The sequence below is a fragment of the Danaus plexippus genome, chromosome 20 (genome assembly GCF_018135715.1).
Source record: "Danaus plexippus chromosome 20, MEX_DaPlex, whole genome shotgun sequence".
NCBI classification, from domain to species: Eukaryota; Metazoa; Arthropoda; class Insecta; order Lepidoptera; family Nymphalidae; genus Danaus; species Danaus plexippus.
Genome location: NC_083550.1, coordinates 2,539,273 through 2,556,321, shown reverse-complemented (window position 1 = coordinate 2,556,321; position 17,049 = coordinate 2,539,273). Strand labels below are relative to the sequence as shown.

At 33.1% G+C, this 17,049-nt stretch overlaps 2 protein-coding genes across 4 annotated transcripts; one reads left to right on the top strand and one right to left on the bottom strand.

The window, feature by feature from the left end:
- Positions 1–1,414: 1,414 nt before the first annotated feature.
- LOC116774182 (regucalcin-like) lies at positions 1,415–4,425 on the top strand. Of its 2 annotated transcripts, XM_032666842.2 has the most exons (7): positions 1,415–1,564; positions 1,763–1,850; positions 2,227–2,383; positions 2,705–2,902; positions 3,178–3,393; positions 3,629–3,744; positions 3,978–4,425. In XM_032666842.2, the coding sequence occupies exons 2-7, from the start codon at positions 1,764–1,766 to the stop codon at positions 4,209–4,211; spliced, it is 1,008 nt and encodes a 335-aa protein (XP_032522733.2). In that variant the 5' UTR covers positions 1,415–1,564; position 1,763; the 3' UTR covers positions 4,212–4,425. The 2 variants fall into 2 exon arrangements, with proteins under 2 accessions (XP_032522733.2, XP_032522732.2); XM_032666841.2 differs by lacking the exon at positions 1,415–1,564 and having other exon boundaries at positions 1,584–1,850.
- Positions 4,426–4,464: 39 nt separating this feature from the next.
- LOC116773847 (biotin--protein ligase) lies at positions 4,465–16,035 on the bottom strand. 2 transcript variants are annotated; one of them, XM_032666373.2, is made up of 15 exons: positions 15,899–16,035; positions 15,422–15,681; positions 15,039–15,192; positions 14,090–14,933; positions 12,687–12,882; positions 12,156–12,280; positions 11,967–11,993; positions 11,373–11,505; positions 10,990–11,166; positions 9,623–9,808; positions 8,986–9,171; positions 8,723–8,829; positions 7,848–7,948; positions 7,415–7,628; positions 4,465–7,333 (listed from the first exon to the last, which is right to left on the bottom strand). In XM_032666373.2, the coding sequence occupies exons 1-15, from the start codon at positions 16,032–16,034 to the stop codon at positions 7,144–7,146; spliced, it is 3,036 nt and encodes a 1,011-aa protein (XP_032522264.2). In that variant the 5' UTR covers position 16,035; the 3' UTR covers positions 4,465–7,143. The 2 variants fall into 2 exon arrangements, with proteins under 2 accessions (XP_032522264.2, XP_032522265.2); XM_032666374.2 differs by lacking the exon at positions 11,967–11,993.
- Positions 16,036–17,049: the final 1,014 nt, after the last annotated feature.

The window sequence follows — 17,049 nt, the reverse complement described above, 5'->3', positions numbered from 1 at the left end:
ATGGATATTTTACCGAAACTATAATTTTATTCATCATTGATTGCAAGGGACGGTATAAGATATCAGCTGAGATAATAGGTATCATATTTTAAAATATGTAGTTAAACAAAAGAAATATAAAGAGCAGACCGACGAAGTCGATTCAGATACTTCTTTTAATACAAAAGTAGCTGTTAATTTCGATACAGTCACACATAATATAAATTAAACAGAAACATTTATTTGTCATGCTTATGTTAAGCAACCATTAAGAATTTCGTAGCATATTAACTTAATAAAAACTAGACAGGTTTTTTTTTTAAATTTTCAATCTTCCTTTTCCGTTTTTTATACGTTAGATTATTAAAAGGTTATGCGTTAAAGCTACCGCTATTCACATAGAGATCATAATTTAAGAACAATCTTAATTAAAAGATAGAACGTTTTGTTGAACAATTTTTTACATAAACTAGTTTAAAAAAATCATTTCTTACTTCGAACTGCGGGTTTTTATTTATTTTTAGAAAGTAATTAGTAAATGTTTTTGAAAATAAAATGCCATATCTGAAAAAAATATGGTAATATTTAGAACACCCTGCTATATTATAACCTAAATGCTTCCGATCTTAAATCTATTGTTTAATTAAAATACTCGCATTAAAATCTAATCATCTACAACAAAAAAAAAAATAGGGTTTTTTGAACTATTTCTACTAAACATGATTTAAAAAAATTTTAGTTAATATATTGTTAAGTTGTTAAATAAGATTTAAAATCCTTAATATTTAAATTAACGTTTAGGGTTAACTCTTTCATTGTATTGTTAAAATAAGCATAAAGCTACTGGATCATAAGATTTTATATTTTGGATCAAGTTTCGATCACCTCATCGCGGCTCCATACTTCTTTTCGATCACCCAAATGTTGTTCCTATTTTCTAGATTGGACATATAGTATACACTCACAGACATGTAAAGTTTATTCCGATAACCTACACCAATTAATTGTCCGTAGCCTTACGCGAATTATCTTATATCAACTCCCGATATAAAAGGTACATTTCTTAAAGAGACGTTTGATCAAATAATATTAGTTAGTATATGTGAATTTTTGTTCCTGACGATTCCTCGATTCTGCAGCTGTTTTTCAACCATAGTCAAGACAAAGTACATCATTCTCAGACAACTGAATGAAAACAATTATGACACGCCTGAACTTAGACCTCAATTTAGTTTAAATCCAAAATTTAAGTCTTCATTAAAATAAATAAATAAACTTGGCTTTGCGTCTTGTAATCTTGTTATTACATTTTTTTGCATATGACTATTATTTACTTTCTAACAGAATCCTTATTAATTATCTATAATATCCCATAAGACGAATTTTATAATAAATACAAATAAACGTCTTTAACTAACGAAGAGTCATAAATATAACGTAAAACGTTTAGTTAAAAAGAATTCTTAGATATTCTAAACAGTTTTTAGTAACGTAACTTATTCTCTATTAAATGTTAGGCATGAAGTCACTTAAATCAACATTCCAGTTTGTATGACGGAAGATTCAATATCAGGTGATATAAAAGGTAAAACTATAAAGGTGTTTTATTATTTGGTGTTGTTGATTGAGCACTTGTAAGTGCTCATTCTTTGCCTCCACGAGTTTAAAAAAAAAACACAACTAGTCGATTACACTGCTCGCGTCCGATGTTTCAAAATACGGATGTATATTGACTGAAATAGAGATTAATAAAATTTGCTTTTATTGTTTTAAAATTTCTTAGGATGTTTACAATGCGGATCATTCTGTTACTGGTGCTAGCTGCTTGCCTACACGCTAAGAATCCGATAAAAAACTATAAAATTTCTATGGTAAGTTGCTGTTTTTCCTTATATCATTGAAATTATTTTTGTTGCGGTATTTTTTAAGTCATGATAACCAGCACGTACTATTATTACCTTCATAAAAATGTTATACATATTTTATAACACAAAATATTGTCTCAAATTAAGGACATTCTTTTACCTTACTAAATGCTAGAAAAGTAAACATGCTTATTTATGATATTCTTATGAAAAAATGTTTTATTCTATTTTCGGATTCTTACTTTACCATGCAAATTTTATTTTAGCGATTTTTGATCAGATACCGTAAGTAATTAACGACTTAATACCTTTTTCTTATTCCACTTCATTCCATATCAATAAACAAGCCACAACTACATGTATATAGTGTTGTATCTTATAGGTATCATCTGAGGAGAGTAACAAGCCTGCGTTGTTTACACACGGAGAGAGTCCAGTGTGGGATGTAGACACACAATCCTTATTTTTCGTAGACGTTCATCAGCAAAATGTTCACCGACTTGACTACGCCACGGGAAAAATATACACCAAGCATATCGGTTAGTTGCAGTACGACTTGTTGCATGACCTCATTTTTATCTATTTAAATCATAAAAATCTATTAAAATCATGAAATTACAATGATAAGTATTTTAATAGTTTTGTTTTGTTGCAAGGAATTGATAAGAAAAAACACTTAAATAAATATACAAAAATATTTTGTTACTTTCTTTTTGGTTATTGTTTAACTTTTGCCATTTTTTTTTTAAATAACGTCCAAGGAATGTATTGGTTCATTATTGAGTCGGCCTTGAGATAACGTAGTAAGAATCATTCATAAAATTTTGGTTTTATTGTGGGATAAACTTTAATTTTCTTAGGTTACGGTCAAGTGAACGTGGTATCGCTAGTTTCGGGGTCTCGGCGACTATTAGTATGCGTACGTGCCGGTCTGTATCTGTTGGACTGGGATGTGGCAGGAGACTCGGCATTACGTCTCATAACCACCGTGGACGATGGACTACCGGATAACTACTTAAATGAAGGCAAACCAGATGTAGAAGGGCGGTTTTGGGCTGGTATGAAAACTATCATTCTTTTTGAGTCTATTAAAAACCCTATAAAATATGTCAATTAGGTTTAAAACGTCAAACTCGAATATCGAACTGAACACTTATTCTTTAAGCTCAGAAAATTATAATTAAATTTATTGCATTCTTATAGTATTATTGGTCCTAATATATGCGTTTCTAATCATGAAAACTAAAAGAGTTTAGAAGTAAATATTTTTATAATTCCACCCATATTTAATACAGCAATTTAAACTTAAAACAGAATTAATCTTTCAACGTAGGGACCAAAGGCCCACAATCTGGTGACGAAGTGACACCTGATAAGGGCACCTTCTACAGCTTCGATTTAAACAGTTTTAAACCTCAAGTGCAACTGCGTCCTGTGTCTATATCTAACGGCTTAGTGTGGTCCTTAAATAATACTGTTTTGTATTACATTGACTCAAGCACACAGAAGGTCGAGGCATTTGATTTTGACTCTGTGAGTGGGGCGATAAGTGAGTATACGTTATAATCTAAGTGATTTTTGTTCGTGAATTAATAAAAATGACTCGATAATTTTCGAGAACAAATTAAAGTTTGCTTAATAGACACATAATGAACGTAAGCTCAAAATATATTTTGTTAGTCGAAATGTTAAGTATAAAATAAATAAGTTGTTGGTAAAGAAATTACTATTATTCTGAAAAAACTCTTCAACTGTTGTGACTCTATTTTTTTATTTATTTATAGGTGGAAGACGAACAATTGTAGATATAACGAATTATGGTTACGAAGACGCTATACCGGACGGAATGACCATAGACAAAAGAGGAAACCTGTGGGTTGCGATCATGTTCGGTGGAACAGTAAGTTAATTAAAAAATTAATTATACATAGAATAAAAAATTTGTTGTTAATACATTCAACAGATTTAATCTATTAACGATTTGTGTATACAGAAAAAATACTTAAGAAACTCAATACTATGTAATTGGAACAACTTATGACATCTTTAACCCTCTTGTATATTATAAAACTAACTTCTACTTACTGTGTATATAAATTTAGAATATTTATTAATTATTCTTTCATCTGTCAGGTTCTACACATTAACCCGGACAAAAGAGAGGTTATATTTGGTTACAAGCTGCCAGTGTCACGGACGACGTCCCTGACCTGGGGCGGGCCGAATTTGGACGAATTATTCGTGACAACATCTAAAGAAACAGACTCCGAGGATAGACTGAGCGGCGCCATATTCACAATACGCGAGACGGGCAGCGCGGGACTCCCGCCTAATAAACTCAAAATGGAAAATGCGGACGATTATTGATATGTTATATCTGTAATAACTGCCTCTACTGAAATTAAAAAATATTATTATTAAGACAGGATGCTATAATTGCAATACAAACTTTTGATATTTTTTTAATGTAGTTCTACAATCCCCCTTTCAATTACTATTTATTTTACTTCGTTTTCAGATATCTATGCCTCTAATGAAAATTGTTACTATAATTGTACATAATAAATACTTTAAGATGAATCATATAAATATTTTATTTACGGAAATGAAAATGCATACGGATCTGAAATAATATATTTGAACATGCGCTTAAAGTGTAACTTTAACAGGGAATAAACGATTTGAGACTTCAATATTAACAAAAACACATCACAACAGCTAAGGTTCAATAAGTGAACGTTTGATAACATTTAAGATACTAGAATATAATAATATAAATTCAAAGAACAACAGTGTCTTAATTATGTTTTAGAATAAATATTCGAGATATCCAAAAACATTACAATTATCTTTATATGCGTCTTAGGCACATTTTGTTTGATATAACAATAGAATTCTAAACTACAACTAACTACAACTCCTCAGTCATGTGAAGGTCGAGCGTTTAACATTAAAATACATCAGAAATAATTCACATAAAACATTTACAATAAGCGCGCGGAGTTCACGTGTTAATAACAAATATTATGATATAATAATTTTTAAATCATCTAAAATAATATCACAATTATATGCTAAGCACCAAATTTACAAATAAAAAAAAACAGTACTATTTAGTTCTGCTAATAATTTAATATATATTAATATAAAAAAAAAAATTGTCTTTGGATCATATAAAACCTATTTTAGCTTTGGAATGAAAAATGTAACTTCTTCCACGGAGGAACTATACTAAACTTTCAAATCCTATCAGTCAATACGATGCTGCAAAAATGTAATACAATAATCAAAATTTATAAAACGCTGTACTGTATATTAAAGCTGTTAAATCTATCTAGGAATTACGAATTAATATATTAAATGACAATCAAAGAAACATTAGATTCTAGACTTTAATGCGCACACAATAGAGATCATAACAGGTGACATGAATGACTAACAGTAGCATACCATGAGTTTGCATCTCAGACTACAAACTGAGCGTTTACAGTTCTTTATTCAAAAACCTACGCTGGTTATTAAATGACAACTGGAAACTACATACGGAGTTTGTCTATGACACTTGTGGTAACACAGATCTTATAGCAGGAACCGTTTTGTGGAAGTTTATCTGAGGTAGATGTATCTGAAGAGAGGCTTTCAATATTAATTTTATCTGATTAACGCGCTACACAATTGTCTGAGCACATGAAAAGATCCCATGTTGCACACACAATACAATATATAAGTTGTTTTTACAGACAAATATAACCTTTAATAGGTAAAATGTCAAATGTTAGGTTTCAATTAAGTTTTATGGAACTGATAAAAAAATTTGAAAGAAGCCTTATCTAGACTGAGACAGTTCTGAGTTTCGACTACACGAGAGCCTAATTTAATTGACACCCTAAGAAAGACTTTCATTTTTTTTTTCTAAGAAATTTTTTAATAATAATAAAAAAAATTAGTCGTCAGTGTATTAAATAACAATTCCTTGTAGCCTTAATATGAGAATTCATTATCAAACCGTCGAATTTAACGTTATTTATTCATAAATACACATTTATATATAATTATCCTTACCACGGGTCTGCTTTGTAGTTTTTCTCTTACAAACCTACAACGATGCTGTCGTGTGTAAATTTATAAACGTGAAAATGGAAACTCGTTGTAAGGCATAGATCGAAGGATACATTGAAACGGTTGGTATTTAGTTAGACAATGAACGCTCATACTAAGAACACTAACAAAGTTCTATACAAATACAATATCGTTAGCAATCCGCGGCTAAAATCCTCGTGATTTTATCGTTCAATATAATTAATAAACTTTATTACTTATCACAAACGTAACGTCTGCAATGAAATAACCCGATGACGTCACACAGCACTGAATATTACTCAACATCATTAATACTCCTATACAATTCAAGTATCCCTATACAATCTTTCCGATTCATCAGTTCTCCACGAGCTCGCGCGCTGGCAGTGTCACAGCTTTGACATGTTACACGATATGATCATAAAACATATATCTTATAATAAATGGACAAATTCCAGTAACTCTGATTTAAATACATATTACAAACTAGGTAGCATTATCAGAATATCCGTTGCTATGGAAACATTATTTTTTATGTCACTCACTATTTCTAAAATGAGAATATATTTTTTCTCGCTCTACGACGCCACGCACCTTTTTTTCTCTTAAACATTTGTCGCACAGCTAGTAATGGTACGTAACTTCTGTCTGCGGTTTTAATGCCAACATAAAAATAAGCGTCATTCGTTTTTTTTTAATTTTCCTCAATATTTCATTCATTCAATTATATTACAGACACTTATAACACTATCAATATTTATTCAAACAAATATAACTGACTTTTACATAAGCACCGAACCAAAAAAGTTTATATGTAAGCATTAAAACTTTTTGGTTTGGTACTTATATAAAATTATAAAAAAAAAAAACATTCATAACAAAGCTTTCTACACTATTTTTGTTTGCGAGCTGCGTTGCTATTTATCGATATAATTGATCAATGTCACATCATCAATAATACACATCTATACATTTTCTAGTCAAGTACCTCCTTTCTTTCTAATAACAAATGACCTAGTAGCTTTGTGTACATTGATTATTTATATTGAATGTGATGGGTCAGCATGAAAAGTAGGTCTCATAACACTTCTTGATATAAATAACAAACTTATAAATAACAAATTCGAACAACCACAAAATCAAATATCTTAAAGCTATGTACATCAAACACAACGAATAATTCGTAACACATACAACATCTCCGCACACTACGCTTATTCTAACACTTGGGTGCAATGAGGCCGGCCATGATGTCGAAGGTGTTGCCGTCGGGCGCCACCCGCACTATATCGCTTCGCCCCCCGGCTTCGCCTCCTGTCTGTACCAACAGCCAGCCAGCATCGTCGACGCCTCTGACCACCCCGGGCACGGCGGACCCGCTGGCGTCGGTTATTGTGATCTCATCGCCACTGAAAGTTTAAATACTTTTTTTTTATCTTCGTACAAGTTAGTTAGCTACTTCCATGTATCCAGTAACAAAGGCAACTGACGAATGCATCCAGTATTTATAATAATCCTCAAGGAATCCCTCCACGCCATTTTTCTCAAGATCATCCAGAATAGTTTCCAATTCTGAACAGTATCGGGCGAGGAACTTTTCTATCGATATCAACGCTAGTGATGTGCCGCGGCTCTTGTTGTAATCCGTTATTATATCATCGAGACAGGTCGTCGGCACCTTGTTAGTGACGTTCATACCCGTGCCTGAAGGAGAATACGGATAATAATTTAATAATTAACAAAGGAATTGACAGAAAAATAACAAATATAGACGTACATAGTGATGAGAAAAATCTAAATATTTTTTTAATAATAATAAATTCTCATAGGCTTCCATGTTATTTATTTCATTCCTATCTGTATTAATGTGTGTTCCTCAATAGCTACATGTAATGTATTATTCCCCCCCCCCTCCCCCCTCACCGATGCCGATGATGACGTCATCGCCGATGCAGTTCGCCGTGACGATGGTGCCGCCCACCTTCATCTCCCGCCCGTAGTAGATGTCGTTCGGCCATTTTATACTGTGGTTCAATACGAAATACTGTCATAGTATTGTAGTATTATATAATTATGGGAATGTTTATGGTAATATAAAACCAAATTCGTTCGAAATAAGATTCAAACCTGCAATATACTAATCACGTTTGTAGAGCAATCGTATATTTTTTTTGTATGAAATTTTTTGTTTTTTTTTTGGATTTGTATATTAAAATAAAAGATTTTATTGAGTCTAGGACAGTTTGTATGCTTGATCCCTTATTGGAACAAAATTTGTTTTATGGCTAGGACATTTTCGTCACAAGGAGCATTTTGATTGTATGATGTGTTAATTCCATGAAATGTTTTATTTTAAATGTAACTGTAAAATAATTTGAATTAGTCGTGAAGGTTAAAAGTCTCAGCTCTCATACGAGGGCGCGGGTTCGAAATCTGGCAAGTAACAATGTGATCTTTTCCGAGTCATATGTACTTTCTAAGAGTAGTTAGATACCACTGGCTGGAAGAGGCTACAGCAAGGCTTGGGGTCTAAATAGCCCCAAAAAAGTGCTGGTGCAGAAGGCAAGAGAAAACCACTGTAACTATCTCTTCCCATGAAAGTCATCATGTATACGGATCGCCGATACGAGATGAGCTCGACGAGTCTGCAAAGACTCTTGAGACGAAGAAGAAGAAGCTATTTTTAATGTTTTGGAACAAAGTTTTAAGTGAAAATCATAATTTAAAACCTTTAGACCGCACGGGTCGAGTCTAGTTGATTTAATATGCGATTTTATATAATCGTGTCGTTGTCGTACCGTATGTCTATCTGATCGTATCCGTGTTGTAGTCGTACAGCCCTCGTGGCGGCGAGCGCAGCCGCGTGCTGGTATAATGGTAGTAGGGGCGAAATCTTCTGCCATATCTACAACACAATAAACTAGATGTAATATATAAAAACACATATTTATATCCCGTTTATAAAAAACCCGTAATATCCAAACACAAATAACTCTTATAAAACATTTCAATAAATTTGTAAAAAAATATATGTATCAGTATTTCAATTCATTTTCCTTGCCTGTACAGTAATGGCGGCCTGTCCGTGTGGTGTGATCCAGGTGTTTCCTCCTCTGCCGCGACCCTTGACCTGTCTCCTCGCAGTCGCACCCACGCCATGAGCCAGCGAACATCCGCTGATGAATTGAGTGCTGGCCAACACATCCGCGTATATCAAAAGGCGGCCTAGCGATCTTGAGGTAAGATTCTGTATGGAATGTTTAATAGATTAAAAAAAAATACATACACACACACACACATATATATATATATACACCAGCCTATACAAATGTTAAATACGTATCCGTAATGTATGATTAACAGTACTTACATAAGTAAGAAATTAACAATACAGGTTTAGCTGTTGTATGTGCAGGGTGACCAGTGCTTATTTGCAGAGCGCGCCACTGACAGGTAGCTCTTATAAGTTCATTACTATAATGTTTGTATTAATTAAACATTCTCAGAAAATATATTTTTTTAATATCACTACTTTAAATCCATGGAAGAGACTTGCGGGATATCGACACCAAGACACTTAAAAGGAGCATATATTGACTTTAATCAAGTCTTTGCGTTACAGATTATAAATATATGAAAGTTCAAATTAAGATTAATTCATTCTATATAAAAAAATATATATATTAAGTTATACGTACATCAAAATATTCAACAGTGTCAAAGTTCTCTGGACACTCGTAGAGTGACACCGGCAGGCTGGCATCCCCGGGGGGATCACCCTCCTCCCCCCTTCCGCACCACTGCACCCTCACACCCCCCACATCCTGCACCCTTGTCGCACCCCCGACACCCCCACACCACGCCTCCACTAGCGAGATCTTTTGCTGCAGAACACAGATTATTTATTATAATACAGGTAACAAACCTGGCAACACTTGCTAAACTTCAAATATTATAATAGCTTTAATTGATATATTTTATAAATAGATAAGTCATGATTTAATCTAGTCTATTAATCGTGTATTTTAAATAGCGACTTACAGAACGAGTTGAAAGCGTTACGTATAATCTTTTGAGACAATAAGGCTTTAGCTTAGATCTGGATATAATAAAAAAAATATATAAAATAAGTGTAAATAAAAAACAAGAAGATTAGTGCATAAAATAAGATGCTAAGCGTTTTGTAAGCTTACAATATTATAAAGCAAATAGATTTTTAAAACAAAAAGGTTTATAGAACATCTGTTACGAAACAGCACGAGATATAAAAATATTAAAAAAATATATTTTAATTTGAAACTTTTTAAAATCTTGTTTTCAGCAATTAGTAGATATATCGTTTAAATATTCCAGAATATTCTAGAAAAGGAATGATATTTCAGTGTATTTAAAAAATGAAATGATGTTTCAGAATATTTCAAAAATGGAACGTTATTCAAAAATATTCTGGAAGTGGTTCAATATTCGCGAATGTTCTATAAGCCTCGCACACTACAAGCGAGCTGCCGCTCACCGGGCATCACACGGTCACGTGGCCCGGCGCGCCCGACACCACCGCCCAGCCTCCCTAACAAACCGTATTACACTCTATTTATATCACAATAAAGTTGAATATCGATTAGTGTCGTGTTTCTCTTAAGTTTACTCGTGAACTAATCGTGTTATTCCATCGATCACTATACGTGCACTACAGAGTATATATTATACTACAGAGTATATATCATACTATGTTCTATGACTACTGTATACTGTATCGCTTGAATGCATTCGTAAATTAATAAAAATAAATACATTCTAAGATCATTAATGTATGTGGAGTGAGTGAGTGAGTGATGTTATAATTTTGAATAATATCGTTGACATAATATTTTTTTTTAATTTCAGACAGCACACAGCTGTTTGTAACTAGCCGCCTCCGTTACAGACTCGATATGGTATAGTTTACTAATTCGAGAATATTCTAAATTTGAAATATATTAAGTATTTAATTAGAATGACATAACATCACAGCAATGGCTACTATGACAGGTGATGGCGGTGCTGCTCATCATACAACAAGTCTCACCAGGTGGTTTCCCAGGAAGTATCCCCTGGTGTATTCGACGGTGGTGAGTTCTTTGGGATCTTTAACGTGTAGGCCGAGAACGTCTCCTAGTATCTTGTGGAGTATTTCAATCCTGGCCTCGTTGCTCCTCACACCTTCCTCCCCGAGATAGTCACAGGGATCAGCTTCTAAGTGGATCTGGAAGTATGGTAGAAACTTTGTTATATATAAATACATTTATACTTTCTTGTTCAAATCTTTACGTCTATTAACGAAGGAGGTTGTATATTTCGTACAATCTATCAATTTTGTAGTATATAATCCTACTATTATCATGAAAGCGAATGTTTATGAAGATGTTTTTGAGCTTTTTGACACAAAACTATTACGTAAATTTTTATAACCTGCGAGAAAATGGCCATTCCTTTGTTAGTCGTGTCAGTGGCTTGCAGCAGTGATGGCGTCCTCCAGGTCTCTTCAGAAGCTAACACCTGGATATCCAGCTCATGACCTGGATGACCCGTGTATTTGGATGGCCTATAATAATAATCAATAATTTAGTAATGTTATTAAATTTAATCTGCAATATAAATAATTGTTAGCCAAATGTTAATTTAATCATATGCAAAAAAAATCTTTATAGCTTCATCTACTTTTAAATAAGGTATCATTAGTATTGTAAGAAATTTTTAAATAAATTAGTTTCTAAATAACCATACAGCAGAAAATAATTAATGTTTAAAATTACAAAAAATATATATATTTTATACAAAAAGGTTTTTACCATTACACTCATAAAAATATATGTCTTAAGATTAGTATGTAATAATAATTAAAAATATAGATTAAAAATGTATTTAGGATTTAAGCGCTACATACACGACAGTACAGTGCATAAAATTTTAAGTCACTATATACACGACAACCAGGCATGATATATTAATATTATCTATGTGAAGCAGCAATCTACATATTTGATATTGTAATTATATGCGTACCAACACATATTAGCGTCTTGACTGGCTCTGTAAAACCGTTCACAACATTAAATACAACACCTTATTGTTTTCGCACATCTAATTGAGATTAGGACCGACTCGCACTTAACCGATAACACAAAAGCGACATCTGAATTTGATATATATTTATAGGCACACTTTATTATATTGCTATGAGATATTACATACTGTCTGTCGCTCTCAGTTGAGAACTGTTTCTTTGCTGGCGACGCCTGGTAGCAGAATATGTGGTGTTTCATTTTAACCGACTCCCATTTGTCGTATGAGAATTGAACCACCTCGTTTTCCCTTATCTGAAAAGGATAATAGACTATTAATTGAGTAGTTACGACTATTCAATAGTACTTCTAGTAACTTCTTTACAAGCAGTCAATCGTAAGAAAACAGTAGATAAGCGATAATATAAAACAAATGAGTTTATTTACAAAATTTATCTTTTCCGGTTGTACGCTGTATAATGTAAGATTTTTAATAATATCTAATTTCATATACATAGACAAGTTGATGATTATCTGCAATTAGGTTTATAAAATACCCATTAATTATCTATGTTATTTTTTAGAGTTCCCGTCAATATTTTATATAACCTCATTTAATATATCTTATTTTTAGGAAATTTACTTTTTCATTCTTAATTTTTTTTTATATATAACCAAAAACAATAATACGAATATTAGCCAAAATTACTAAATCCTCTACCTCAGCGGTCTTATAGTGAGGTAGCACAGTGTGCAGCAGGTCGGAGCAGAGAGCCAGAAGTCTTCCGCCGTCTAACAGGTGTGCCAGCAGTAAGGGTGCCGCCCTTCCAGCACAACCTGCCACTGCCACTAACGCCGCCCGCCCACGCCACGCACCTCCAAGGAGAGAAGCCGCGGACACGCTGTATACTGTATACCTGTGATACATCATAGTAAATATGAATCTTCAGAGACTTATATTTTAAAACACATTCTTATATGAAAATTTTGTTATATTAGAAAAATGAACCAATGTACTACTGATATTAAATATTAAGTATGTAAATGATATAGGAATGGATATACTTTTAACGAAAATTGGAAAGCTGTTCACTCAAATGATTATTTAGTGATGTAACTTTGAATTTTTGTGTTTTTTTTTTTCAAAAGAGTTAAATATATTTTAGCATAAGAAAGAATTATGGGCACGGCTTTATCATCGCAATTTACCGATTCGTTAAGCCTTAAGGTATCGGTTGGTTTTGTTTTCAAAGTAATCAATCATAATCACTTGTATCTTTGGGACAATCACTTGGAGGAAACCCGCGTCATTGTTTAAGGGTGTTTAGTTCGTGCGTCAGAGACGTCAGAGGGAGAGGGTGAAGGATAAACTTGTTAGTGATTTGACGCACACGAGATGGAAATCGATGACACGTAAATCTCAGGATAACCAAGTTAGTAATATATATACTCGGATCAAAGACAAATAAGTCCATATATTAAATTATTATAGAAATATTGATTATATTAAATTTACTTATTTTTTTTTTATATCATGTTTATTTTTCTAACTGTTATCGTCGCATTCGTATCAGACAACAATGTGTATAATGTGTATATATACCTCTTTGTCGTAGTATTTTCAGACATCGATAAATTATAAAAAAAAAATATGTTACGATTAGATTGAAAATAATATTTTTTCAAAAATCGAATTCTCAGATGACAGGGTTATTTAATCTGGTATGTCAGGGTTCTGAATAGTCATTGGTTTTTTCACATTAAATACAATTGCAATTTTCATTGAAATCGGGCGAAGGTATAGCTTAAGTAGATTACGTCATAACACATCGAACCGCCTAGGTCGGACTGTGTAATGCAACTATAAAATAAAACTCTACAATCTAGCGAAAGACCTTACAACGTACCCTAGCAAGAGTTGGTCTTTAAGTACTAAGTATTATGTGTTATTATTGTGTGATCATGTAATGTTTTGAAAAAATAATTTCTTTATAATAATTACTATTGCTCGCACTCATAATTAAAACCATGTTTTCCGTAGGTGATGAAGTAAAGCGATAAAATGCGCACTAAAATCAGAAAAAAAAATGTTTTTTTTTTTTAATAATACAAGTGTTTACTTACCGATCACAGTCTAAGACTTTCCTCAGGGACGATTCCAGGTTATCCCTAGCCACTACACTATCGGAATATATTAAAACGTTCAGGGACTTAGTATTCACTAACGGACGGGAACTTTTGGCTGACTTGGGCGTCATCTGCGAGGGCGAACTCTTTGGTGTATCCTCTTTGACGTTTGAATAATTTGAAGCCGAACTCTGTGGACGTCTCGGCGCGGTCGTGCTGACTACTCTTTTGTGTGTCGTAATTGATTTAATTTGACTGGAGATGTTGAGCAGCGACGAGGAAGCTTGGCTCGTGCCCTTCTTGAGATCCAACTTGAGACTGGATTTTTTTGGTGTTATGTTATGTTGTATTTCTACGGTCACGTTTTCCACTACTAGTTCACCGTTTTCTGGCACCACCAGCTTCTTTTCTGGTGATTTGTTTATGATCTTTTCTGGAGACCTCCTTATTTTCCTTTCTGGTGATTTATGGACGATTTCCTTCACAATTTTCTCGACAAGTATCTCAGTTTTCTCCGGCTTCACTTCAACTGCACTCAATTCTTTCGATACATCCGGCTTTTCTTCCTCTCCCAGTGATTTAGTTGTGATTGTACTGACATCGTGAAGCGTGACTTTCTTTCTTGGTGACGTGTCTATAACCTTATCACTGCCCCCATTCATTTCTATGCTCCTTCTTTCTGACTTAATGTCAACGACCTTCGAAAGTTTCCTTAAGAGCGCCGCGTGGAGAGACCATTGGAATTCCTCGTGGGATAATTTCAAACTATGCTGAATTTCACTACGGAGTCCTCGCATTGATAAGTCGACAGCTTTATTTGGCTCCCCGGAAAGTTTGACAGCTGGAAATCATTCATAAATAAAGAATGTACCTAAGGAAAATATAAATGTACAAATTTGTTTGAAGTCACAAATTCGTAGCTACAATGAACAAATGATTTACATACTTTGTATCCTAACAACGGGCAACTTGTGATCAATAATGAATTCCCCACCAACAAAATGGAAGCCGACCAGACTCAGATGCTCAATGTTCGTTTTTAATACAATAGCTAAATGCGAACCGGCCTTCCAAGCTATAGGTTGACCCATCGATTCCAACTAGAACAAGCGAAACAGGGTTCCATCAATAGTTGTTAATAATTAAAAAAACATTGAAGTTAACCAATCTAATGGAATACTTATGTGGTGTTATGTAATGTAAGGGGAAACCATAGTAATTATTTACATAACAAATCATTACATAACATTGCATAGTCTATGAAATTTTGGCCACTGCGTTCAGAATAAAAAAAATTGTCAATGTAATTTTTAATTTATATAAACTTACAGTTATTATATTTTGATATGAGCTATCCCCGTGCGGATCCATCTCGCATTCAAAAAGCACTTCAACATTAAGATCATCGATAGGTAAATTGTATTCGTTTCCTAAAGGCAGTCCACCAGTACATGCCACCCAGTCGTTTATATCAATGCATTGTGTGGGCTTCATGCTGCATATCCGTGATGCATTAGTATAATCAAGGAGATCACATAGATATGCATTCTTTGGGTTAGTACATAATTTTGAACTGAGCGTTGGGGTCTCTGGAATATGGTGTAATTAATTAATAACCAACTTCATTTTGTTTATTAAATGTTAGCAAAAATTTGTTATATTATATTTCTATGATATATTTAGTGTAGCCAATTATAAAATTTAAAAATATTGATAAATAGTAATGCTCGTTACTTATGATATTTTTTCTATAAATTTTTATGTTTCGTAATAAGCTTCACCTCAATATGTATTTTTCTGACTAACCTGGAGCATTTTCAGGAACTTTACAGAAGGCCACACTTGTGTTACCACTCAAGAACTCCAATAATCGAGATCTGAATGAACGAATGCGCCAAGTTTTGATGAAAGTCATCGCTATATAAATTGGAGTAAAAATCATTGCTACCAGATACAACAGGAGGACGCCAAGGTAATTTATACTTTTTTCAAGTAGAGTTTGGTCAATAGAACATCAAATACATTGTACAACACCAGACCTCTTTAGTATTAAATTATTGATTCTAAAGTCCATATCAAGAACGCTGAATAATCTAATAACAACTAATTAAAAACGAAATTTAATTACTCAGTTAAATATCACTCTTTCTTACTGACTTTTTACCGTATACTACTAGCTATTTAATTTAAAATACATATTATAATGCCGTGAAGTCTATATCACACTGCTCAGAAGCCCGTTACGATCTTCACTTGAGCTTAAAGCATCTGTCAACACTCGAAAAGTTAAACGCCAATAATATCTAATAGTCACTATGACGTTGACAGTAATATTTTTTATTTAAATACAGTTCCATAGACAATGGTGAAATCTATGAGGAAACGCATATAGCTCAAACACAAAGTAAAGAAAAGACGAAGTTATTATGTTGGTTTCCCATCATTGATTCAATATGTTTGATTATATTTTTAAATATTTTGCCAGAACAAAACATAAACATTTAACTGTACGTATCTAATAGAAAAACAACAAAACTTATATTGTGTGCAATAGTAAAAATAAAACGGTCCTGTTTACTGTCTCATATAATCGAACTTAAAATAATTATAATCAATTTAAGCTGCAGGGTATTGTATACAGTCAACAACAGTCGGAAATCCGAACTAGAAGCATAAACCACGGTTAACTTCATCATCATCATCAGCCTACCGGAGCCCACTGCTGAACAAAGGCCTCTTTTCACATGGAGAAGGTTAGAGCATTAATCACCACGCTTGCTTAAGACGGGTTGGCGTTTTCAATCTTATAATTTGAAATTATAAGACCAGGTTTCTTCACGATGTTTTCCTTCACCGTCTGTCAGTGGTGTCAGTGGTGTCTAAATATACGGTTAACAAATTTTATTAAAAAAAAAAACTTATTATTATTGTATATGCACATCGTACCCGACGTAAAT

What these genes read in the sequence shown, in the direction of transcription:
- LOC116774182 (XM_032666842.2), top strand. Translation starts at nt 1,764, where the DNA reads ATGTTTACAATGCGGATCATTCTGTTACTGGTGCTAGCTGCTTGCCTA. An exon ending in AATATACACCAAGCATATCG is followed by an intron (nt 2,384 to 2,704) that starts GTTAGTTGCAGT and finishes TAATTTTCTTAG; the next exon opens with GTTACGGTCAAGTGAACGTG. An exon ending in CTCTGTGAGTGGGGCGATAA is followed by an intron (nt 3,394 to 3,628) that starts GTGAGTATACGT and finishes ATTTATTTATAG; the next exon opens with GTGGAAGACGAACAATTGTA.
- LOC116773847 (XM_032666373.2), bottom strand. Translation starts at nt 16,034, where the DNA reads ATGATTTTTACTCCAATTTATATAGCGATGACTTTCATCAAAACTTGG. An exon ending in AGGCCGCCATTACTGTACAG is followed by an intron (nt 8,830 to 8,985) that starts GCAAGGAAAATG and finishes ATTGTGTTGTAG; the next exon opens with ATATGGCAGAAGATTTCGCC. An exon ending in TATAAATACTGGATGCATTC is followed by an intron (nt 7,334 to 7,414) that starts GTCAGTTGCCTT and finishes TTAAACTTTCAG; the next exon opens with TGGCGATGAGATCACAATAA.